The 26,678-nt window shown below is 39.8% G+C and overlaps 1 protein-coding gene across 5 annotated transcripts in view; it reads left to right on the forward strand.

Annotated features, from left to right (window-relative positions):
* The window catches only part of QTGAL (queuosine-tRNA galactosyltransferase), a 316,692-nt gene that overhangs the window by 22,063 nt on the left and 267,951 nt on the right, over positions 1 to 26,678 (forward strand). For all 5 annotated transcript variants that reach the window (XM_090061106.1, XM_090061107.1, XM_090061104.1 and 2 more), the window contains exon 4: positions 656 to 720. In XM_090061106.1, the coding sequence (XP_089917232.1) occupies positions 656 to 720 (65 nt within the window). The remainder of the gene's footprint in view (positions 1 to 655; positions 721 to 26,678) is intronic.

The raw sequence follows: 26,678 nt of genomic DNA on the forward strand, positions 1-26,678 counted from the left end.
CAGTAAGCTGCTACCAGGTCCCCTCTCAGCCTTCTTTTCTTCAGGCTGAAGTGTCTCAGATCCCTCAGCCTTTCTTCACACGCCTTATATATGAGGAAGAGTAATAGTTTTAAATTATATAAAATTTTTTATACATGCTGGTTGATGATCTTGCATTTAGCCCTAATACCATAAAGTATGCAGTTTACACAAGAAGAATAAGGCTTGCAGTTGTACATTCATATAGGTCTTGAGAAGACTAAGGTACCAGTTCCAGGATCTAGGTAGCCAGTCTTCTGGGTCCTGCTTAAAAAGAATGTTAGACATGGTATCTGCACCTGCAGAATGTGTTTAAATGATTTTTGAACTAGGAAAAGTAATCTGTTATTGCTCAGATCTGAACAGGGGACAGGGTGGGGGGTTAGTAGCATGAGGAATTTAGTGATTGGATCCCAACACTGTTGATTCATGTTCATTGAAAGAACAGAACTGGACTAGCCAGGTAGCTTAAATACTTGAAAGATTCTAGTTTAACACAGGTTAATCTGAATCTTTTTTTCCATAATACTGATCTTCACTCATTTCTCTCATTTGGTTTGACTACAGTCTAAACAAACAAACATACTAAACAAATAAACTACAATTCTGAGACATTATCTTTTTACTTTTTCAACAGTTGGCTTTGCTAAAAACCAAGCAGTAGTGCAGAGCTCAGGGATCTATCTCTGCTTTCTGGATTCGGTAAGTTAAAAATTTTACATTCTATATAGTTTTGTCAACAAAGCACTTTTTTTTTATGTGGGTTGATTTGCCTTTTAGTCAAACAGTTTATCATATTTATATGCCTGTTTGGTACTAATTATAACTTAGTATTAATCTTCTAACTTTGCAACTGCCTTACAGCCTTACCACTTCATTCTGTAATCCCATATCGTAAGGTGCTGTAAGTAGGGTTGGACCAGGTAGACATTTAGATGTTCTTAGGAATTTTGCCTTCCTATGTACTGAATCAAGGCCTTAATGTAGCAACAGGAGGTGCCCTGTTTTAGGATGATGTTTATTTTTTCAGGTCAAGTGTAGAACCAAGGTCTTGACAGTCTCTGATCTTTCCAAGAGAACATGGGAGCTAATACGACAAGTCTGACTAGATTTAACTTGGGTTATCATGTTCTGTTTTCATAAATTTCACTTTCAGTGGCAATTGATTACAGGGTTCCCTTTTTTAATATCCTGGTTTAAACTCCACGTACTATTACTAAACGCTTCTAAACAGCTGTATATTTTCATTTGTTTTGATTCAAGGGAATCTACCATTTATTTCCTTGCAGCTAAGCACTGGTTTTACAAAATACTTTTCTGGTAGTAATCTGATTGGTTATCTGTAATCAAACCTATATAATTTAAACTCTGTTTAGGTACATGGGTATTGAAGATCTTTTTTTTTTTTATTTGGATGAATTATGTTAAGATGCGTTCTAGTCTTTTAGTCTCCTACCTAAAGAGAATTTTAAAGAGGATTTTAATCTTTATAAAAGGCTGTGGAAAATGACATTTCAGAAAGTATATATCAAATATTGCACGTGTATTCCTGAAATGACAGTTGAGCATTCCAAGTAACAGACCTCATTCATCTATAAAAATCCTTGGGCATCTGACAGCTCACATTTTTCACATAGCACAAAATATTTTACTTTAGTAGTTCTTAGTGAGTTATAGAACACTGCCGTCTTTACAAAGTCTCATTGCTGGTTTCTTAATGGCTTTTTCATAAGAGAATTCTTTTACAAGAAGTGGAAGGATGAAAGTCTGTTGCATGTCCACCTGTTAAGCAGCATTATTTTAAAGTAGGTTATGGGTGCTTCTTGTAAGCCAGTGGGAGCCACCCTTTTTGGCAAGAATGCCACAAATTAGTCCTACCCTCTCCCCAAATGCTACTCTTATCCCCTTCCCTCTGCCTGGTCTGCTGCTATGCTTTCTGTGCGATCTGCTACTTTGGTTTCTGGTCCCTGCCCTATCTACCACTGTGCTTCCAGCTCCCTCCCCGATCTGTCATGTGCCATACATAGAGGCTACTTGTGACACCTGTGCTGCAGGTTGTAAACTATGTCTGTGAAGGCCTTGGCCCTGTATAGTATAAAGTAATGGAAGTTTTGTTCTTGACTGCAGTATGTGTAGGAATATATTGTATGAATATGAGTAGACACTATGCAAGTCTTCCTTGTACACTGCCAGAAGTTACCATCTTAATTCATGTGAGTAGTCGGTGAACATGAGTCTTGCTGATTTTGAGTTCAATAGTACTGTTTTAGGAGTAGAGTTAGCAAGATCTGATGCTAAGTTGGTCAGAATTTGCAGTTTGGGTATTACAGTCTTAAATAATAGTGCCACAGTGTGTAATCTAATTAAAAGAGGTTTGGGATGATGCCACTGACCTGAATCTAGTTATTGTGAATCTGTGTTTCTATAGATGAAAACCAAGTGAAGTAATCTATTGCATCTTGTAGCTTCATGTCCCCTCTTGCCAAAATGCTTATATATAACATCTGTTGGTTATTAGAATCTCACGTAATAATTAGCATCATATTACCATAAGAATCTAAAGCTAAATGCCAAGAGTATTGTACCATAGGTATTTTCTGCTGCATGTTAAAGTCTCACTTAATAGAATTTTATACTTACTAGCATACAAGTTTTTTTTTGCACCCACTTTGAAAGCAAGTCTGCCTATGGGGATGTTCATTGTGCAGCTAGATTGCTATGCAGTAGCCACTGATCAACTAAACATGGGTGATTGGGGGGGTCAACATGGGGTCCATATGGGCTTTTACTTTGGTCTTTTTCTTGGTCACTAGTTATTAGAATCACCAGTTTTCTGAATCAGAGAATATTCTCTGTTCAGTGTGATTCTGATAAGCAGCAGACACTGCATATGACTCACTGAGGTAAGTCTTGAGGGGATAGTTTTTCAGTTTCTACCTGAGACAGCTGTAAAACCGTGTGATTGTAAAGTAGGTAGGTTTTTTACATTCTTGTATTTAACATTTAAATGAACAAAAGCTGTATTAGTTTGTCTGCTTAAATCATTTTTATAGTCTTGGACTTGATTACATTTATATATCATGCACCTTCACATTGCCATATAGTTTCCCTTCACTGACTTGTTCTGTTGGGTAAAATAGTCAGTAGCAATCATCCAGAAATATTAAGGCATAAGAAGAAGGTCCCCACTCTCCCTCTCCCCATTGGGTGGTTATTTCAGATTTGGTACAATATTCATTTTGGCATGAATATGCCCTTTGTAAGGTCAGCACTATTTGAAAAGGTTTTGGGTGAATTGTTTTGTTCTACAATAAGATTACGTTTGGAAAAAAAACACAGAAGCCACAGTTTGTTTTTTCTTTTTCACATCCATACCCACATCTCTTTGAACTAGATATTTTAAAGAATAAATCATTCTAAACCAGCCAAATCAAGTATCTATATGAAAGAAATTATTTATCTGATTAGTTGTTAAAACTTCCTTACATTTCTTTTTGTGATTATGACTTATCTGAAAATGAGCACCTTTGAGGGGATAAAATCATTGCAGACACTGCTGTACCATAGGGATTGCTCAATTTTCTTTGAAGGAGGTATTGGCTCCAAAGAGAACTTGTTCACTTGACATCCCAGCTGGAGGCAAGCTGCTCTTGTATCGCAGCAAAGATACCTCTGTGAGGAAAACAAATTGGGGAAGAATGTTGAAAAGAGAATAAAGAGCTCAGAACTGTCAGAATTTGATCAGTTCATTCTTGCCTTACGTGCTGGCAATTGACTAACAACTAATATGTGCTTGTTTTTCTGCTGCAACTATTTGTTAGACTATTTGTAACTAATTGTTACAATTACCAGCTCTTTTATCTACTTCCTCATTTTCCCCATTGTTAAAATATGTAAAGGGTGGTATACATTTGAGAAATTGTTCATATTTTCATGTTTTTTATATTCTGGCTAATCTTAACCATAGTAATGACTATGGATTTACAGAGCTTACCAATTTATGGAAGCACACTCTTATCTTGCTCTCCATTCCATCTTAGGTGTTTGCAAATTTACTAGTTGCAATATATTATAATCTTAGATCAAGGTTGCACAACTCAAACCTCACTGAAGCCCATCTGCAAAGTACACTTTCAAATAGAAGACTGCCACTATTGGTATCCACTCTAATCAGATGTAAGCCCTCAGCCCATTTGCAAGCTGGAAACTGGACCACACATACAAGTTCGTGAACGAATTACTGAATCAGTGCTCAGCAAAGGCACAGGACTTTCTTTCTGGCTTTTCAACTTTTTTTGTTTAATAAAATGGTGTTGTACAGAATGATGGGGCAGTTCTGGTGGGCCACATTTCACTCACCAGCCACACATGAACCCTGTTTTTGATGTGAGCTCTGGATCAGGGACCATCTTTATTACTTATTTATACAGTCCCTAAAACCAGTGGTTAGCAACTTTTCAGAGGTGTGGCCAAAACAACCAGGCTTGGGTCCAAGAAAGGCAGGCTAGTGGTCTAACCCGGCTGCCTTGGCTTTTCTTGTCATCAGCTTTTCCCTGGCTCCCAGCTGAAATGCAGGTAGAGATCCCAGCTACCTAGCTGTAACGCAGCTTCTTGCTGCCTAACCTGATGCTATGGGTGTGGTGAAGCCCTACACAGCCGGAACACCTCTGAAGCCCCCTGGCTCTGTGAGTTGCATGGCTTTTAAGCAAGCTCACCCTTGCTTAGGAAAGGAAGACTGGTCTTCAGTGGGAGCTTCCAACATAAAGAACAAAGTGATATGGCTTACACTTACAGGTACAAATTATAGATGCCTGTTCCTATTGTTGAGCTCTTATTTATAGTGACATTCACTCATCTTTAGGTGAACCAAATGAAAATGAATTGAGACAAAGAAGTGATGGTGGTGGGCAGGCCCTTGACTTACACCTGTCTCAGGTTTGCAGCCTTGGGGTGCTCCTGAATCCTCTGCTGCGCCTAGATCTTCAAGTGGCAGCTGTGGCTAGGAGTGCCTTGCACTAACTCCACCTGGAGAGAAGGCTGCAACCCTTTCTTTTAGACTGTGATCTGGCTACCATCATCTGTGTCTTCATAACCTCAAGGCTAGAGTATGGCCTTGTGCTTTGTTCAGGGCTGCCTTTGGAAACTGTCAGGAAGCTGCTGCTGGTGCAGAAATATGGGGTTCGCCTTCTGATGGGGATGGGTCACCAGGCACACTTAACTCCAGTGCTCCAGAGTCTCCGTTGACTTCTAGTAGTTTTCCAGGTGCTATTCAAGGTCTGGCTTTGATCAATAGAACCCTAAACGTTTTGGGCCCTGTGCACCCTCCCTTATGCCCCATTATGATCCCTATGGTCAGCCAAGAACACCTTCCTACAAGCACCATCAGTACATTGGGTCTGCCTAGCTAAAATATGTGAGATGTCATTCTCTACAGTTGCTCATCAACTCTGAAACTACCAAACTTGGACATCTTTCAGAAGTTCTGTAAGACTTTCCTATTTAGGTGGGCATTTACCAGACAGCTAAGATGAGAGATTGTTTAGGGTGTCTCTTTTATCTTGATATTCTAGTTCCCTTTTACACTGTTTTTGTTCTCTTGTCACTCCCCTTTTTTTGAGTAATTTTCTTATTGTGAACTGCCCTGATCCTTTGTTGGGAATGGTGGTATATAAATAAATATAGACTAAAAGTATTGGGGGGGGGGTCCTTTTTTTTTTTTTTAATAATTTATTTTTAGTTGCTCCTAATCTTAATCTACACACATCCCCAGTATTTAGAGTTTACTGTGTGCTTGTCGCAGGGCTTGTCCCTTGACTGTTAAGGGAGAAGAAATATGAGCATATTCTTTTGAAAATTGCGGTTAATGTACCTTTAATACCTGTCATACTCTGTATCACACAGCATCTGATCAGACTTATTTTAAGCACCTATGAAAGGCTTTCAGTCATGCCTAGTGGAGTATGCAATTTTTTTTAAGTGTGCTTGTTTCTTAGCTGCCTCAAAGACACTGTTGTTTGAACTTTACTGCCATAATGCCATTGCTTACTAATAGTTTAAAGTGACATCATTAGGAAAGGAGGTTAAGTTTATTTACTGAACATGAGAAGAGAACTGGAATTATTGTTCCTATGTATGAATTGGCAGCTGACGATCTTTACTTTTCTGTTTGTGAGATTTACTCTTGTTTTACATTTTAAATTGGAAAATATGAAATCTGTGTTACTACAAACTCTCAAGAACCTTATTACTTGGGTCTTAATAATGGGCTCAGTGCAGGTTTTAGAACTTAATCTGCACCTCTTGACTGGGTTTTGGAGTTTTCACACTTAAGGTTAGTTTTTACTCTTGAAGCTAGTTTTCGGTGAGGCACACAGCACCTGTTTGTTTTTATTGTCATCTTTACTTGTTGATCTTGGCACACTAGATGTGTTAACTGCCATTAAAAGCAAAGCCTTTTCTTTTATTAGGACCAATGTCCTAGGTGTTAATGAACTTTTGAAGTATTTTTGCTCTTTCCAATCAGTGTCTGTAAAGCTAAGGAAGAGGCAATGATCAGACTTTCGATTTCGTTCATTTTTTGTGGGGCTTTGTAGTATATCATCCCCTATAGCTTCCCCAGTTTCCTCTCCAAAAAAATTAACCAATACACTTAATATGTCAAAATAGAGGATAGCATAAAAGCAGTTTTAGTCTCCATTACCAGTCCAGCAGTATGGAGTGAGCCATACACTGTCAATGAGAACTTGTTTCAATGCTAATAAGTACCCAAAAAACAAAACAGCAACAACAAAACCCCACTATTCAGCACCAAAAACATTTTTCAAAAGAAGAACAGAGTTAATCTGCTAACCTTATAAATGAAAACAATGGAAAAACAAACATGTAGTTCATGGAATGAAGTGGTGGAAAATATTCTGAGGAAAAGATGCATGCAGTCTGTTGGCAGAAGTGCAGCATTTGGAATTGAGAGTCTGGGTTTAATTCATAGTTTTTCTACTCACTCTGCTCTGACCTTGAGAAAGTTACTTAGACTCCAGTCCTGCAAACACATGCATAGGTACATGCTTAGCCGTACTGTTGTGAAAATGTTACGTGTACACATTTGCAGGATTGAGATCTTATGCTCTCTGTGCCTCAGTTTAACCCATCAATAAAGAAGGCAAATAAAAAATTTCACTGGATGGCTAAAATATGGAGATGTGACCTATAGGCTGTGCATAGCTTTTAGAAGTCATTTAATTGTCCTAACTTATAATCACATGTTCCATTGACCGTCAATAGGACTTGTGTACCTTGGCTACTTGGGAACTTTGAAAAACATACCCCCTGACAAATACCATATTTTCTTACATAGAACACACACCTTTTCCCCAGAAATCAGTCCCCCAAAGTTGGTGTTCAGGCATTAAGCAGGGAAGCTTATTTTCTGACCATGATAAAAGTACTCTGCTTAGATTTCTAGTCTACAGTGCAGTAGCTGTTGTATTACTATCCGAGCAGCTAAGGGAGTCAGTTGACTTAATGGCTTACCACATAGCTGCTTCTGGTCTCTCTCCTCCTATCTCAAAGCCTTGGAAACTCTTTAGCTCTTTTCAAAATCATATATCCATCCACGGAGACCAGCCTGCAACAACAGCTAGGGTTTCAGCTTTAGTTAAGCAGGAAAGGGTGGGTGACTCAGCTGAAGTTCAGGTTCTGTCCTTGGTCTATGCAGTCATAACTGGAAAAATCTCTTTTTCATCATTCAGCCTTTCAAAACAACGTGCATATTTTATGCCACACCATGCTGTATGTGTTATGTATTCAGCTCCCATCTCCTACGGTAATAGAGTAGGGGTATTTTTAAGTATGATTTTGACAGTTAACAGTTTTCTCCCACTGTTCCTTTCAAATGCAGTCAAATCAGCTTTGTGCATACATCTGCTCAAAATTCTCTCTCAGGCTAAGAACAAATTTAAGCTTAAAAGGTAAGAGACGGGCAAGGTTAAACACAATTGAAATAGAGCCTTTAGAATGAATAAATTTATACAGTCTCAAATGTAAGCACTGCTGTGCATATAGCCTATCATATATTTGCTTTTGTATCTTATGTTTACACCTACTGATTTACTATGAAAACGTTATTAGTGGATTTTCAAATTTTAAGAACAACTTGATAATCACTACTATGACTTACTGTATTTACTCTAATAGAGTATAACCCTGATTGTAAGATGACCCCCCAATAATTATACTTTATGGGAAAAATGTTATAATTTTCCAGGTATAAAATCCAATTATTGGAGGTTTGCCTTGAATTTGTCCCCCTTCCACTGCTACAGCAAGGAAAATAATAAATCAGGGGTGGGGGGTCAGGCAGCCCCTCTGTTTCCCCCCACCTTTTTCCTCTTGCAGCCCCTTTCCTCTCTAATGTCAGACCCTGTTCTCCTTCAGCACAAGGAAATTAAAAGCCAAAGTTAAAACAATAACCTTGAAATTAAACATGGCTGTAACAATTTACGTGTAGTACTCATGCGCTTAGTTTATCCAGAATTGATGCATCTTACCTTTTTTTTTTAAACTGCCTCAAATTTTAGCACAGATACTCCATAAACTCACTTTTAAGCACACTTTGGCAATTATTTATATGTTTTAAGCTTGATCTTCACCTACAAGAGACCTAGCAGCATCTTTTTTTTTTAATTAATATATTTCATGTTCCAGGTCAAATCAGTTCCAAATCATATTAGTGAAGCAGAACTCAGAATAATCCTTTTTATTTTGGGGGTTTTTTTTGGTTTTTTGTGGGGGGTGGGGCAGGAATACGCATACACATATCATTTAGCAAAACTATTTGTTCACACACAAACCACATCTAAAGCCCATGCACCCATTACGGTAAGTGCAACCGTGGACCTGCGCTCCCACGCACCCATCCTCAGTCCTTTCCCTAACTTAGTCACACTGTCTCTTAGTCCTAACCCTGATTTTGGTTTTTACATTCTCAGTTCATTCACTGCTGTTGTCATTGTTGCTGTCACTGTAGCTGTTGCTTCTGCTGGCACCACTGCTATCGTAGTCACTGTCTCCAGGTCCAGTTGTTTCACTGTCCTCTTAGTTATTCCTGGCAGATTTCCTTGGGGAAACTGTGTTGAGTTGTTTGCTCCTTTCTGTGTCTCCGCACCCTCACTGGGGGTGCATGGTAAGCTATTAGCCAGTTCAAATCTCTGTGGTTCTTACGTAGGTCTTTTACAAGGACCTGCGTAAAGACCACAGAGACCTGAATTGGCTGATAGCCCACCAGTCCTCCCAGTGAGGGCCTGTAGACATAGAGAGGGGCAGCTGGGGAGATCAACCTGTCCATGGGTAATCTCCCAAGACACCACAGAGACTATTGACCACCTCCTATGGCTCTGCTTGTATGCCAAGGAAGTGTAGAAGAAGGTAAAGTGTCTCTGCAAAGCAGTGTCAGGGGTCGGACAGTTGTCAACACTGAAATTTCATGAGAGCCTATGCTCACTCGGATGCCTTTGCCAGTTCAGCCCATCTTCAAAGTGACAGGTTGTATCACCAAAATATGTGCTATATTGTAGATACCTTTGTGGACTTCATGTGTTACTGTCTTTTATGGGACCATTTTACAATGTCAAGTGGGATATCTGTGCACCTCTTAAGAAATTGTGGCAATTTAGGATGAAGTTACCCCAACTCCTTTGATCCACCTCATAATCTCACTTTGCATAATTTTTTTAAATAATTCCCATAGTTGCTCCAGTTACACCCCCTAGTTTGCTATTTCTGCACTAGTTTTTAATCCATCTACTATATTCCTGGATGGTGTGTTTTCACATTTCTTGGAGACAGGGTATCTGATTACAGGCAGTCCTCGACTTACAACATTTTGAGTTGCAATGTTTTGCACTTACAACGTTTATAAATTGACACCCTGTTTCAACTTTATGACGTCAGTTTCAACCTTACAACGCTTGATCTGATGCAATGCCATGCCATGCCAGTGAACGAGTTTGCTGTGTCACTCATCTCACTGGAGAATATCTGTCCAAACTTCCTTGGACACTTTCTTTAAGCAAGCAGACAAGACTCCAGAAAAACCTGCAGCCAAGACTCATAAGACTCCAGCCAAGAACCCTTCAAAAAGTCCAACCAAGAACCTTTTGAAAAGTCCAGCAAAGTCACCTCGAAGAAGTCCTTCTAAATCAATATGATTGCTATTTACAATATAAATACATTAGTGTAGCTATATTACTCATCCATAATTGATCGAGTACAAAATTCTGGCATATTTTTAGTGGAAATTGCATATCGGACCTTGGTTCAGGAAGCAATCCCCCATTTATAACATTGTTTCTTACATGAAATTTGGTTGTGAGTTGCAACATTTTGACTTCAGATGTGGTTTTCAGGAACCAGTTGTGTTGTAAGTCCAAGGACTGCCTGTATTCTGTATTCATGCAATTTCAACAGCTACTGCAGTACCAAGTTTTGCAGCAGTGGACATAGGATTAGTGAGCACAGAGAGGGAGAGAGAGAATGTAAATTGCCAGGCACTGTGGGTGCTTGACAGCTACATACTGTTAAGCAGTGCTTCTGGTCCAGGGAAATGGGTAGTGAATGGTGGGATCAGATCATAATGCAGTGATCAAGAGTGGCTGCAGAACATCCAGCTGCAGGAACAACACTTGAATGCTCTTATGTGATTGGAAGTTGGCTTGGTATTGGTATGTCCATGGTAATACAATGTGCAAGGCTATCCAGTGTATACTATTATGCATGTGAATCTGGGCAATGTGAAGGAAATAATAGCATGCTTCTGTATAAACCTTAGTAGCCTGATTATGTGCTCTCTCCAAAATTGGGTTTTAAGAAAAGAGGAAATCTTTTTCCATGGTTATGCAAAAAGTGTTAATAAATCACCAATTAACATTAATGTTGTGTGGTCAGAAAATGGGAATAATACTTGCATCTTGGGTATATAGGTCTTTTTGAAAAACTGAAAGCAGGGATGCTTTCCTGGGGCCAGCACAATGAAACTGGTGACTTTGTAGTGCCAGATTGTATCCAGTTCTTGGGAACCAAGCCTACCCTTTGCTTTACTACCTCAAGGAACCATATGCTTGGCACCTGGACAGCAGCAAAGAAAATTTTAACTGTGGTCTAAGTAGGTCGAATATGAATTATGAATGTTCATGTGATACATTAACAGTACAATAAAGATGCCTTATAACTAAGATGAATCTTAATGAGACATATTTCTATTGTTGCTTCTATATGTTATATTTTGTGTAATGTATGTGAAGGATGAGGGAAGAGCTAGATTACTGACAGGCTGGATAGAGATGGAAGAGATGGAAAGACTATTAACTGATTTTTGAACAACCAGACACAAGGGCATTTACAAGAGGATATCATGTTGCTGTATGACTAAGGGAGGCTTTATGAGTGGACTTTGATAGCTGGCCCTCATCAGACAGTGTGCTGCTTTGTGTTAACTTGTCACTATCATTAAGAAAAAGAGAATACTAATGTTGAATTGCTGTGTTTAGTTAAAAAAAAAAGTGGAAAAATTTAAGCTGTAAGGCAAATTCCTCAGTGGGTTATCACTCTGGAGTTCAGTGAAGTCCTGGCGGGTTATGTGTAGATGCAGCCAGTACATGCTTGTCATTTTGAATTTGTCCAGACTGATTTAAGAAACAAATACTGAAACAGCTACAGCTTTGAATAATGTTCTGAAGTTTCCTATTTACTTAAGAGTTTAACTCTGTTTACTTAGAGTTTTCCTTTTCTTCCACTAAATACTGAAATGAAATGAAACAAAACAAAACAATTATCTTAGTGTGAATAATGGCTATGGGGTGGGGGGAGGGTGATGGCTGCTACAACTGGCTTTGCGTATGCGGCAGCATCTGTAAGTGATGTGGAGCTCGACTGGAGCAAGCCAGCCTTCTGCAGAAAGGATATAGCTGATATGAACACAAGCAGGCAGAGTGCCTGTCGGACTGAAAGGTGATAGAGATCATGGGCCCCCCACTGGCAGAAACACATCTGGGCTTGTTTAGAAATCCCTGCTGGCTTTTCATGTGAAATAAAGACCTTTTCATTCTCCCATCTTTCAGCAAATTGCTTCCCTTGCTCAAAATGGATTTTTGAGAACAGGAAGCATGTTTGTAATCAAGAAAATTCCTATAAATTCTTAGTTATTTTGAGTGCCTGTTATATGATTCTATTTTTGGTTTGGTACTTTGCTGATTGCTGTTTAACTTTTTCTTTGACAGTGTTTGCTTTTACGTATACATTTTTTTTTACCAAAAAAAAAAAAAAGCCAGCTGCTTTCTGACATTTTTTCACTGAATTTGTCAGAAAGTATGTTAGAAGTAGTTATTTGAAAAATTGTATTTATTTACAGGTTCTTTTTCCAAAAGGTTTTTATTAACTTTACAGCTACACTGTTGTGAATATGTAACCAATGAAACTGTTCATTGCAAATACAGTTTCTTCTGCATGGCAGGAATCCTGACCTTTTCTACTATCTGCAATATATTTGTCAAGAAACCACATCTAGACATTTCCATTTCAGCAGAGAAATATTTTTTTCAGAAGTGAGTGAAAACTCTGTTAAAGCTTTGACAAATAGCTTACATGAATATATAATGCTTTTCATCCCAAAAGATTACAGATTGCTTGTTAACTGGAGTAACTTAATTGATATGGATGCACAATCGAATGGAACGTGGGAATTGGCTAATATACAATTTTAGGGCAGGAAGTAAAAAATAACACATTTAATTTAGATTGCATTAAGAATAGGAGTGGATGAGGTCTAGATGTTGACGATTACATTTGAAACTATCTCCAATTTTGGGCGGAAGCCTTTGGATACCATTAACTATGAGTCATCAGGACCTCAGATTTACATCTCCTCAGAAAGACCATTACTGGATTTGACTGCACTGAACATCCCTCCTCAGTTTGTTGTATAAAATATAACTACAAACGTGCTTTTCTGATGGTTGACCGTACATTTTGTAAATCCTTGACAGCCAGATCCATAAAGGGAATGAGGCACCTGAATTGCCCCCAAGTTCAAGTGTTTGATCCACAAAACCCTCGCTAAATTGCTTGGACATCAACGTGAAAGTAGGTACCAACATAGTCAGGCAGAAAACAGACTCTGGGTTCCTAAAGTTCAACAACTGTGCATACTCTAATATCTTTGCTGAGCTGATTATTTAGGTACCTGAACCTGACTTGAGACCATTTGGGATTCACAAACTAGCTGTCCCTGCACCCAAATTCTTGGACTGGGCTAATCTGTCTGTCAAGTGGGAGGCCTGAGCAACAGGCCCTCCTCAGCCCAAGAAGAGTCATATCAGTGCCTCCTAGGAGAGGGCCCCACATAACAGGTTTGAGCAGACATTCTCAGCCTGGTGCTCACAAGCATGATAATGCTCTTGTGATTTGATAAAGTGCTCTTCAACAAATCCGAAAATGGTGCTCAAAAGCACTCACAACCACACCAAGAATCTTGTTGTGAAAGGCACAGGGGGATGCAGTGGATTGGCTGTTGGTTGAATAGCATGGTCTGGCATCTTGTATGCTGATTGGCTGACTAGACAGGCACAGCAGTCGAGCAGAGGAGTGTCACAGTCAGTTGTCTGATAGCTGTTTGATCATGTGCATCTATGTCTGTGTTCTCTGGAATCAGAGTCTGTAGTGAATAAAGGACTTTGAGAAAGCTAGTTTTTTGCTCCTCATGCGGGGGGGGGGGAGGAGAAACGAACAAAAAACCCCAACAATGTGTTGTTCACTTCTCAGCTCATGTGCTTCATACGTATTGTACAAAGTGATGCCACAACTGAAAAAGTATTTTTGAGTGTGTTAATACTTATTGTTAGAACAATTGGAAAGGGCATCTATAAAACACTTACGCAGTTTCTCACTTTGCATAATGTTGATATTTGTAAACTTGTATCAGTGTATCTTTGTAAACTTTCCAACGGTGCACTCTCCATGTGGTGGTGGTGGGGGGGGGGGAGAAGGTCTTATTACAGATTTGATCAAGGATGGTAGGCTACCCGATTTTGTGCAGTCACTGTTTAATTCACATAGAAGTACTTTGCAGTTGACTAAAAAATTAAACAAAAATCATGGAGCGTCTTAAACTATTGTAAAATTCATCAAATATCTGACATCAAGGCCACTCAATAAATGACTTCAAAAGGTGTTTCTGGAAGTCTTAACAAGCTCCCTACTCTGAGATTATTCCTCATGCTGAAGTGGCTTAGTCATGCCAAGGTACTTGCTAGCGTGTGGGAGGTATTTGAGGAGATAAAGGCCTTCTTAATGTAAAATAAGAGCTTCGGTTTATTCCCTGAAATTTTCACAGATGAATTTAAGATCAGTCTCATTCATGGTTGATCTTTTTTTTTGCCACTTGAATGGTTTGCATTTAAAGCTTCAAGGGAGATGCAACAGTATTTTTTGTACGAGGAAATAATGGCTTTCCAAAAGAAACTTAGAAAAAAGACTAAGTCAGATATGAGAGGGAGCCTTACATCAGTCTCCAGGACTCGAGAAATGTTTGTCAGAAGCTGATTCTAAACAATGCCCACCAGTTATAACCCAGGCTGTCAAAAATCTTATTGATGATTCGGGAGATTTCAGTTCCTGCAGAAACGTGTCCAAATTTATGCTGATGACATAGCCATAAAGTTTATGAGTAGATGATCTTTCAAGACTTTTCCAGTCCAAAGAAATGGCAGCAGCAGAATTAGAACTTACAGATTTCCAGTCATCACTGGCCGTAAAACACCTGTTTCAACAAGAAGATAGTTTTACATTCTGGGGATCATCTGACTGTAAGAACAAATTTCCTTTGTTAAGGCATGAGGCATTTAAAGTTCTTGCAGCATTTGGAACAATACACACGTGAAAGTAGGTTTTAATTAGTGAACAACATCAAAAACAAGAAACGAGCCAGACTGATTACAGAACATTTGGAAGGATGTATTTGAGGAACTCTTCTTAAAGGACAAGTACATATTAAGAAACTAGTGAATGCTGTTCAAAGCCAAGGGTCACATTAGAAGTTGTAAGGTAAGGCAAGTTTTCTTTAGCATTAGGTCTTTTAAAACTTATGTTTCCAACAGTTATACCTCTTTGATTAATACAGTTAATAGAAAAGTGTGCATTATTTATATTTATTAATGTATCAATACTACATGTCAGTTATGTCGCATTGAAAGGCATAATTGATGATAATGATTATATCTATTTGATTTTCTTTCAGTGCTCCATGAAAAAGGCTAAGTCACTGCAGTGCTCATTAATGAAAGAAGGTTGAGAACCCCTGGGTTAGAGAGTAGTCTGGTTTGGGGTATCTTACATTCCTTCTGTTGAAGCTCAGCTAATGGGCAGCCAAGAATGTAAGAGTCATTGGGCCAGCTACAGAGGCAAGCGAGAGGTAGCATGCCTCTACTCCTCTACTGAATGCCTTCTAGGTCACAAACACACGGCACACAGTGGCGCTCAAGGCATACACCATGCACAGCAAGTGAGGCCAGTCTAGGATGCCTGCACACATGGCATGCGTGGCTAGTCCAGGGTACATGCTGCATATGCTGCCAGTGCTAGACCAATCCCATACAGTAGAGCCAACATGCAGGGCAGGTCTGTGGGCTCAGTCCAGCCTGTGGACCAGCCCTGTGCTTTTCATTTGGCCCACAGAGCCTGATGAATTTGACACCGCTGCTATAGATTATTCTGGGGCTTAAAAGTTAGAATACTCTCTGGAGAGGTGGGAGATGTAGGTTTGATCTAGCTTAGAATTCAGATCTTTTGTTTCCTGAGTGAGTACTTACGCAACTAAACTGCTGTGCAAAAGGTTGACACCAGCTACTGACATGAACGTGAATGGATGTCACCTGAGACTAAGAGATGTGATTTCATTCATATACCTCTGTTCCCCACTTCCTACACATCAGGAATTGAACCAATTTAGAATATTTCATATATACCTTAGAGTTGTCAGCAGATTGGACAGAATTCAGAAAAATATGGAACTTAACAGAGGGCTGAACTGGAAAGATAGATTTAGGAAAAATAGGGAAATAATCATCAGAAAGGAACAAAATGCCATTGGAGGGGGATAAGCTAACCAGTATTTGTATACATCAAGAAGGTATAGAAATTCTTTGGAGCAGTCCTGAGGGCATAGCAAGTAATGGGATAAAGGCAGGCAATGGAAACGTTAAAAATGCAGTTTTGGATGATGGAATATTTTCTTAAGGAAATGATGGAAGGCCATTTACTTCAAAACTATACCATACAATGCATTTGGGTTTGTAGGGAACAATCTTGTTCTGGTTGATGAATTTACAATTTCTGTTTTCTGATCCTTTGAAAGAAAACTTGGACATAAGTGCAAGGTCATGATGGCTTTGGTTACATCGTGAGCATTTCCTCATGTCTCCATGTAGAACAATGTGTGAAACTAAATTTGCAATTATACTTGGCTTGTGAATCAAAGCAAAAAAAACTAGTTACCTTTTGTTGTACAAATAGTTTGGCTGCATTGGGATGTTGTAGTTTGTTGAAAGCTGGACCAATTAATTTGATCTTTGTGTTTTGAAATAAATTACTATTTTAAAATTATTTCTAAATATCATATAGAAATTAACTTAAATTCATTTTCTTAAACTCATATGAGCCTTGGGGCTTTATCCAGATCACACCTTGGGTGAGAGACGTACAGTCTCTTGAGCCCGCAACCCTTACTTGGATAGTGGCCAGCAGGTTTTTGACCTGGGCCAAGCTTGCCCTGGCCCTGCTCAGGGCAAGTCTGCATAAACACACACTGTGCCCCTGGCCCTGTATACTGGGCTCCCAGCCTACAGTTCCCCCTCCCTGGGGCTTCCGAGGTCTCATTCCCCTGTGGGGCTCAGGTGGTCGCAGCCATGCCTGTTCCTGCCTGGGGTCTTACACACCCTGGGCTCAGGTGGCCATAGCTGTACTTGGCCCTCTTATACCCACAGTGCTGGGAGGGGCTAGGGGTTATTAAGGCACCCTGACCAGCCTTTCATGGGGGAGGTGAGTAGTCCTGCTATTTAAGTGGGGCTGTCATGCCACCGGCATTCCCACCAGGCCTCCCTGTCCCGGCAGGGTGAAGTTTTAGGTCATACCCAGGACCAAAAGCCCCCTGCTTTTACCTGCCAGATGTATCACAGCAGTTCATCCAAGTGATGTCCCTGCCTGGCTGCTAGCAGCAAACTGCTGTGTATATATAGCTAGTTTTAAAATGGCCACTGGAATCGGGCAGCTGCTGGCTGCCTGACTTAGCCCTTAAAGTGGCAGGCACTACAAGTGCACTGCCACAGCATTAAAAGTAACATTTTATAGTAACGATAGCATTTAATATAATATTTAAAAACCTATATGGGAAGCAGCCTACTCACAGTGATATCCAAGTTATCTAAAGGACATTTTTTCTGTAGTATGCTTTACTAACAAAAGATTGTACATGGTAAAAGCTGAAGTTGAATGGTCAAGTTAGTTTCCTTCTGTACTTCTTCAAATACTGTCAAAAGAGGTGAGCTAACAAGACAACAGGAATACTGGTTTTGAGTGTGGTTCATGGCTGTAAATTGTGTTGTTCATCCATTCACCTGTCTGCTCCATTTTTTTTTTTTTGAACAAGCACGGGGCTGATGTAGAGGAAATTGCCATCTCTGTTTCATGGTATAAGAATTCATTTCTGTATCTGTTTCCCATTCAAGTGAACAAAGCAGGGTGGCAGAAGTCAGTCACTGTGTAACATGTATATACAAGCATGCGATAGCAAAAAAGATCTTTTACTGTGTGGTTTGTTTAGTAAGGGTCACTTAGCAGAAAAGTTCAGATTTTGATCTTCATTATAGAGGTTATAGACTTTTTTGGGAGGGGAGGGAAGGAGAAGACTAAGGAGTATTTTGAAGTTTTTACTGTTTAAATAGTGCCCTTTTTATGCTAGCTAATATAGGAACATTCTTTAATAAAATGCTTGATCTCTGGAGACATAAGACAAAATTTGCCACTTTGTTCCTCCTGCCAGTAGGAAGAATGGCACCTGAATAACAGCCTTTTGCAGTGAGAAACAACTAATTTCCTGTTCTGCCACTTGTTAAACTATGCAGTATTGTAATGTTCCTGTTGGGATTTAAAGAGATGAGTTAGAACTGATTATTCTTTTTATGCAAAGCATGTATTCATTTTTTAAATATCAAAACTGAATGAATACACCTAGTCAGACAGACGTGGAAATTTGCATGTTAACTCTCTTGCCACTTTGTACTTGGAGTAGACAAAATATTACCTTCGTATAGTCGAAGTTTAGTTTTTGGCATATATCATTTTGGTACTATGAAGTTATTTTCAAAAGCATGTAGCATTGGACTAATTTCTATTTAAGTCAAGGCTTCACAGCATTAGACAGTTGCAGATAAAGAAACAGTTGGACAGTGGCAGTGCACCCCCTGACCAGCCGCACTCGCCACTTAGGCAATGGGTGGGGGGAGGGGGACAGGCAGGAGCACCAGTGCCCTGCCTGCAAGCGCTGGCTGAAGCGGTCGCAGACACTCCCAGAAGTGGTCAGCGTGATCCCAACCCCCACAGTCAGCGGGATTGGTTGCAGCAGGGACATGTGCCCCCCCCGGATTAAGGCGGCACAAGTCGCCCATGCAGTTAGATTTTCAAAAGCACACAGTAGTGGTCTGACTGCTGTTGAAGTCAGGTGGAGTTTTACTGTGGACTTCAATTCAAGTAAAGCTAGGTAAACATTACATGCTTTTGAAAATGTAACGTTCTATCTGCTTGTCCATTATTGTGACTTCACTGTATAATGATTCCACAAGCAATTGTAGAGAATATAATTGGGATACAGGTATGTTGCAGACACACCATGTACAACTGGGGAATTAAGTGTCTTGCAGAAAAACCCTATATGTGAGTTAGGAGAGGCTATATGCTTGAATAATTTAGTTTTTGCCTGCATTTGTTGGAATATGATTAGAGTATGTTGTGGTATGGCATTTGCAACCTGCATGGAAATTAATTAGTGGTATAATTGGTGATTGAGACTTTAGTGGAAAATGAAGGCTGTAGATACTCTGGAGAGTAGCGCTAAGATTCAGAGTGACTTAGACAAATTGGAGGATTGGGCCAAAATAAATATTATGAGGTTCAGCAGGGACCAGTGCAAAGTCCTGCACTTAGGGTAGAACAATCCCATGCACTGGTACAGGCTGGGGGCTGATGGACTAGGCAGCAGCTCTGCAGAAAAGGACCTGGGGGTTACAGTGGACAATAAGCTGATCATGAGTCAGCAGTGTGCCCTTGTTGCCAAGAAGGCCAACGGCATACTGGGCTGCGTTGGTAGGTGTGTTGCCAGCAGGTCAAGGGAAGCGTTTACTCCCCTCTATTCAGCACTTCTGAAGCCACATCAGGAGAACTGTGTTCAGTTTTGGGCCTCCCACTACAGAAAAGATGTTGACAAATTAGAGAGAGTCCAGCAGAGGGCAACAAAAATAATGAGGGGACTGGGGAACATGATTTATGAGGAGAGGTTAAGGGATCTGGGCTTATTTAGTCTAGCAAAGAGAAGACTGATGGGGGATTTAATAGCAGCCCTCAACTACCTGAAGGGGGGTTCAAAAGAGGCTGGAGCTAGACATCTATCCGTGGTGGCAGATGACAAAACAAGGAGTAATTGTCTCAAGTTGCAGCAAGGGAACTTTAGGTTAGATATTAGGAATAATTTTCTCACTAGGAGGGTAGTAAAACACTGGAACAGGTTACCCAGAGAGGTGGTGGAAGCTCCATCCTTGGAGGTTTTTAAGACCAGGCTAGACAAAACTTTGGCTGGGATGATCCAGTTGGGGATGGTCTTGCTTTGAACAGGGGTTGGACTAGATGACCTCCTGAGGTCCCTTCCAACCCTAACTATCTATGATTCTGTGATATGATTGAGTGTGACATTTGCCCCAAAAATCTGGTCGGGCTCTTTCTTGATATGTGTGTTGTTATCTTTGCATGTTGACACTGCTTTTGAGCCATGCTTGAGAGTACTGTTGTGTAGTAAGCCCTGCCCCCTTGCTTTTTCACTCATCTGCATTAACACATGAAAATGAGGCTGTTCTTAGGTTCTTTGTCTTGAACATGTTTATTAGCAAACCTAAAATTGCAGATAATTACTATTCTACTTCCTGCATTGTATTTTTCCTCACTGCTAACATGAGATAGACAATATTTCATGCAAATAGCAACTATAAACTGAAGTGACCAAGTAGTAATAAAATTAGTTTCAAGTGTAGTATAATCAGAGTTATTTATTGCTTCCCCATGCTGAAGATCAGCATTCTTGGTACTGTTTTGTTTTTAATTTGAACATAGATTAGTTAAATATATTTCTACCCGTGCAATGTAGGAGTCACAAGTCAAAATATATATAGCTCTGAAAGGCAAAATATATAGCTTTGAAATGTCTTACTTTTTGGTTGGGGTTTATCTGTTATCACCCATTTTCAGCTAACAACAAGTTTAATAATTAATATTTTTAAAAGGATCTTCTAAGTCCTTTGTTAAAGTAATATTTTATATTGAAACCTAGCTCTATTCTTAACATAAAGAAATAAAGTAGAGGTTATTTAATAGATTAAATCAACTGTCACCAAACAGTGGTCCCTATTCTGTCCCCAGGTAGCTCTGTTTCTGGCTTAAGCCTTTGTATAGCATTCCCCCACCTCTCCTCCCATTTACTATTCTTTAGGAAGGACAGTTGACTGTCATTTTACTGGAATGTTTGCTGTGTCTGTACATGAACTGAGTAAGACCCAAGCTATATTGGTAACCATGGACTTCATGATAAACACAGTTGCCATGTTTTTGAGGTAATTTTGATCTATAGGGCTATACTCTTCCCTGTCCCGTATCATTCAGTACTTAAGATTGACGAAAAAGAGGGTTTTCACCCAAATACTTGAAAATCAGTCATGTTTCTCAAGTTTTATTACGAAACGTTGCTAAAAGACTAAACACAAAGGAGTGCTTGTGATGATATATCTCTTACATCTTTGGCAAACTTATGTGCATGTGATAAGAACCAGCCTTTGTTATTATTTCATTGGCTTATCTTTAACCTTGAAACACATTAATTACTTGGACCTACTTCCAGGAACTTTTCCATTCTTGTTTTGATTTTTGATAAAGTGTGGCGTCACCCTCATATCAAGGTTATTCTACTCCTTGAGCTCTGCTTAAGTTACTGCTACTGGCATTAGTATAGCTCAAACTTGTAACGAGAAAGCGGGGGGAAAGGACATTTGTAGTTGAATATTCATTACTTGCCCATAATAGACATTTCTGAAGAATGACCTTATTGTGAGAAACTTTGAGTACGGCAATTTCTAGAACATAAAACAGGAATATTTTTCAGAACATAAGCTCCTCTGTTGAGTCGCACCTGGTTCAGTTTCTGAAACCTCACATAAGTACTCATGATTCAGGCTGATAAGAGATGTTGTTAATTCCAACCTGGATATAAGAAAGGTTTAAACGTCTCCACTAGGAAAAGGGGCTGGAAGAGAAGATAATGTAGAGGGAAATCCTAAGCTAAGGTTGGAGAATAAGCTTGGCTTGAAGTTTGATTTTGGTGATATTTTTAAATATCATTAAAGCCAGACTTCAGAAAGAAGGTACATTTGGATTATGTAAGGGGTGTTTTGACTCTATTCAGAGTAATTTAACAACTTCATCAGTTTTACAAGACTACCTGCTTTGTTTTAAGAAAGCAAGGGGTCTTTATGCTGGTGTTTAAAAAAGAATGAATTCAAAACCAAACTGTTCTGTGGATTTTAAGTATGTTTTAATGGTTGATACATTCAGCTTTAAAAGGTTTACAGTGAGTAATATTTTTTATAGCATGAAGCTAAAGAACATAACAGATGTTTGACATTTTTACAGACTGTTGAAGCAGTTTTTCCCCCCTTTATTTTCTTTAAAAATATGTTGTTTTGTTTATAAAAGATGCTGTATAGACAGGCCTGGAGACTGACTTATCTTTTTCTTAGAAACAAAACAAGTAAAGAGCAGATAGGCTTTCAGTAGCTTTCCCAAACCAATTCAAAGTGCTGCTCTTAACCTATAGGCCCCTAAATGTCCCAGCCCTACAGATCTAAGGGACTGCCTTCTTCCATATGCCCCATCACAATCCCTCAGATCAGCCAAGAGCAACCTCCTGCATATACTGTCAATATGCTAAGTCTGTTTGGGTAGAACATGGGGGAGGTCATTTTCAGTAGTCGTTTCTTAGCTCTAGAACTCCCTCCCTCTTGAGGTCTGCCATAATCTGAGCTTGAACATCTTCTGGAAGCATTGTAAGAATTTACTATTTGGGCAGGTGTTTAGCAAACAGAGGTAGGCTGGGATATTGCTTAAGACTGTTTTGTTTTGTGTTGATGCTCTTGTTTCTTTTTTAAGTGATTTTGTTCTCTTGTTCATTCTTTTGTTTCCAGGTTATTTTGTCTTATTGTAAGCCACCGTGAACCTTTGTGAGGAAGGGCAACATGTAAATCATATCAAATAAGGAAAGAAAGAGCTCTTTCCCATACTGGCAGGGAGAAGGCAGAGTAGAAGTCTCAGTTGTGACTTGGAGTGATCACCTCTTAGGGTGAGGTTAGTTCATTCTCCAGTCTCATGCAGTCCTTGGCCACTTTGCTGATCCTCCTAATGAGGTTTTTGAGTATGAAGGTGAAAAGGCAATCATCAGATCATAACTTTTGGTCACTGTCAGTTTGAGTAAGATTCAACATAGTAACTTCAAGTGAAAAGCTGTATATCACATGATCAGTTTCCTGCTTGGCTTTGTTTCTTTACTTTTCTTTAAGTACTGCAAGCTGAGCAATCTTGTGTAACCTCTTTGGAGTTTTTGGATTTCTTTTTTACAAGAACATTGCTTCAGTGTTCCAGTGGAATATCCTTTGTCTGATTTCACTGTGGGCAGTTTGTATTTCTATCACTGATGTGTAAGATGCATTGTACTTGTAATTCCTATTCATGCGCACAAGTTACCTGTGATCTTAGCCCATAAATCAATGGGAGAATAGACCCTTATGCCTCTAACAGTAAGAAAATAAAAGTCCTCTTCTTGGTATTTTATTGGCAACAATTTTTAGCTCGCTTGTTGACGGACGTGAATGCTGAAAATGTTGTCGAATTGGATGTTTATAGTGGCTTTTGTTTATACGTAGACTGATAGATTCATGAAATACATAAAAAAATAGGCAGCTGTGAATCATGGATTTCTGTTGGTGTTTTTAATTCATGAAACTAAAGTTCAAGAGGCTGAAACTTAAAGTTTAAGAGGCGTCAGAACCTCACATTAGAATTTTAGCTCTATTTTTGATGATGTTTGAGTAACTTGCAATGATACTTTAGCCTCTTTCCCTTCTTGCCTTTGCCATGGAGTGACAAGAGAATCTTACTGGCGAGCTCTTGTAAGCCATGGACATTTGATTTTTCTGTTTTGTGCAAGCATTCCTGACTGTTTGACACTGTTATGTCTATATATCTATGTGACTGTTATAGCTACAATAATTTATATAAATATTTATAGTATACCTGCCTAATAAGCAGACCCTGAGAGTTGAAAAGAAATCTTGTTTAGGAAAGCTTGTTACAAAAAGAATTCTACCTTGGATTTACTAAATAGCCATAAGAATTTGAGAAAATTGATTTGAAAAAAATAAAAACCTTCTGTTGCAAAATAATCCTCATGACTAAAGGTTTTCCCAAACTATCAAGATCCTAGACCTCTAGTTTTGCAAAAATACAGTCATTTTGCACCTATATTCTGGTCAGCTTGAGAAAACCCATGGCATCCTTTCACATCTGTCTGTATAGATTATTTATTCTAGGATCACGTTGTTCATGGGGCATCACATGGTACACGTCAGAAAGCATGACTCTTGATTCTTTCAGCCTGCCCTGCAGAGCACTCCTGGCCTGGCAAGTGGAGTATGAGTTCTGTAAATTTTGTGGGAACCAAGCTGGTACAGCTTTGGCAGTCTGCAGTTCCATACTAGCCACAGCTTTAGAACTACTATGTTTACCTGAATCCAAGACTACTCCAAATTGAAGACAACCGTCCCAGTGATTAGATTCTATCCATGGAAAATTATTAATTTTTTTAATAAATAAATTTATTATAATTTCCTATGGATAGACTCTAATTAGTGGAAGGTTATCTTTAATTCATCCCCCACACTGCTATGGGAAGAAGCAGCAGTGGAGGGGTGAGAGGCCAGACCCCTGCCCATTATTCCCTTGCCCCTGCTCTGACCTGTGCCTGTCTGTCCCCCTGCCACATGCTGTTCTGCCACCTGCCCTGCCATGCCTGTACCTGCCTCTTGTGCCCTGCTCCCCTTTTCAGCTCTACCTCCCTGTCTCCCTTGCCTGCCCCCCTCACTTCCTCCCCATCCACTCTCCATTACCCTGCCCCGCTTTACCTTCTGCTACAGCTCTGCTCTGGCTCAAGGTATTCAGCAGCAACTCCCAGCCAGACTTGGTCAGGACAGAAGGGACCAGAGCCAGAGTATAAGGTCAGGGGAGAGAGGGCGACTGGGTTGAGGGTAGCAGGGGGTGAGGAGAGGGTAGGCTCAGGCATGGGGGTGGTACCTGCAGCCTAAATCCTTCCCGCCCCTTATGGTCCTCCCTGCACTCCCGCCCCCCAGCAGCGAGCCCCCTCCCCTGCCAAATGGATTATTCTGGCCTGGAGCAGGTAGCAGCTTTGGTCCTGAGCCCAGAGACAAAGCCAGAGCTGAGTCACTGTCTGCCCCACGTCGTTACCTGAATCTGAGATGAGGCGTTTCCCCCCCATGCTGACTGTGGGATGGGTAGACACCTTGTCTTGAATTTGAGCAAATATTTGCCCCAGATATTTCTTGATTACACAGCTGGATTTAAGCTTGAAATCTCACTTACTTAAGAAAATCTTATAGTTAACGTGGAATTTCAAATAATGTCTTAAAAACAAAAGAAAGGCCAGGGCCTTAACTGTCCCATTAGTTTTCATCAGCCAGTGCTTGTTTCCCAAGGTGAGGTTATCCTTTGGCAGGACCTCTGAGATAAATTTATAGTTGATAAAAAACTTATCAACCTTTTCAGCGATATTTACTTGATTTGTAGTTTATCTGTTAGGGTTCAGAAACTTTATTTTATGTGTCTTTATGTTATACAGATTTGTTGGTAATGACTTTATTTTGCTGTCTTCTTACTAGATAACCCTTAATTACAAAGCTCCCAACTGCTCAGCTGTCTACTTAAAAATAATGCAAAGATAAAATATCCAATGACCAAAAATCTTTGGGCCACAGATATACTGGACAAATATTATGTAGATTATTTTTGGCTTGACAAAATAGCAAACATTCAAACATGAGAGCTGAGCAGTCTCAATACATGTCCAGGTCACTACATGCTCAGTTTCAGCAAATCACTCATTTGGTCCAACCTCAATATCAGTGATGCTACCAGAATCAACTATAAAATGGTCAGTTCATAAATATCTGGAAGACAAGAAGATGATCAGTAAGCCAGCAAGGATGTGTTAAGAACAAATCATGTCAAACCATCTTGATTTGTATTTTTGACAGGGTGAACAGTTTGGTGAATGAGATGAATACTGTGAACATGGTGTACCTGGACTATAATGAAGCTTTCATGAGTAAACTAGAAGGATGTGGGCTAGAAAGACTTATTGTTAGGTGGATACATAGTTTGTTGAATAACTGCAAACAAAGAAGAACTATAAATGGTTCAATATCAGGCTGGCAAGAAGTCTTAAGTGGAGTTTTACAGGGTCTTTTATGGATTCAGTGCCACTTAACATTTTTATTACTGACTTGGATGTGGGCATAGAAAATATATTGATCAGATTTTCAGATGACACAAAATTGGGAGGCCGAGTTTAAAATTCAAGAGTGTCTTGATACATTGGGAAACCAGACTATAGACAGCAAAATTAAAATAAACAATGATAAATAAAAGGTGCTTCAAACAGATTCATAGATTCATAGACGCTAGGGTCAGAAGGGACCTCAACAGATCATCGAGTCCAACCCCCTGCCTGTGCAGGAAAGAGTGCTGCTCTTTCTATGGTGGATTGTAAATCAATGCGAGTCAGTGTAATGCTGCTACTGCTGCTGCTACTGCTGCTGCTGCAAAAAAAGAAAGAAAGACAGAGAAAGAAAGCTAGTGTACTTTTGCATCGTATGCAACCCCAACCACATGCCTATCCAGCCTTTTCTTAAAGACCCCCAAGGTAGGGGAGAGCACCACCTTCTTTGGAGACCCATTCCAAATTTTGGCCACCCTTACCATGAAGAAATTTTTCCTGATATCTAGTCTAAATCTTCTCTCTGTCAATTTGTGACCATTGTTCCTTGTTACCCCAAGAGGTGCCCTGGTGAACAGAGCATCTCCGATCCCTTGCTGCGCCCCCCCTAATGAATTTGTAGGTGGCCACAAGATCACCTCTCAGCCTTTTCATGCAGAGGCTGATGAGGTCCAGGTCCCTCAGTCTCTCCTCATAGGACCTGTCCTGTAAGCTCTTAACCATACAAGTGGCCCTCCTT

This window comes from Crocodylus siamensis, chromosome 8, assembly GCF_052110815.1.
Source record: "Crocodylus siamensis isolate JL-2025a chromosome 8, ASM5211081v1, whole genome shotgun sequence".
Classification (NCBI taxonomy): Eukaryota; Metazoa; Chordata; order Crocodylia; family Crocodylidae; genus Crocodylus; species Crocodylus siamensis.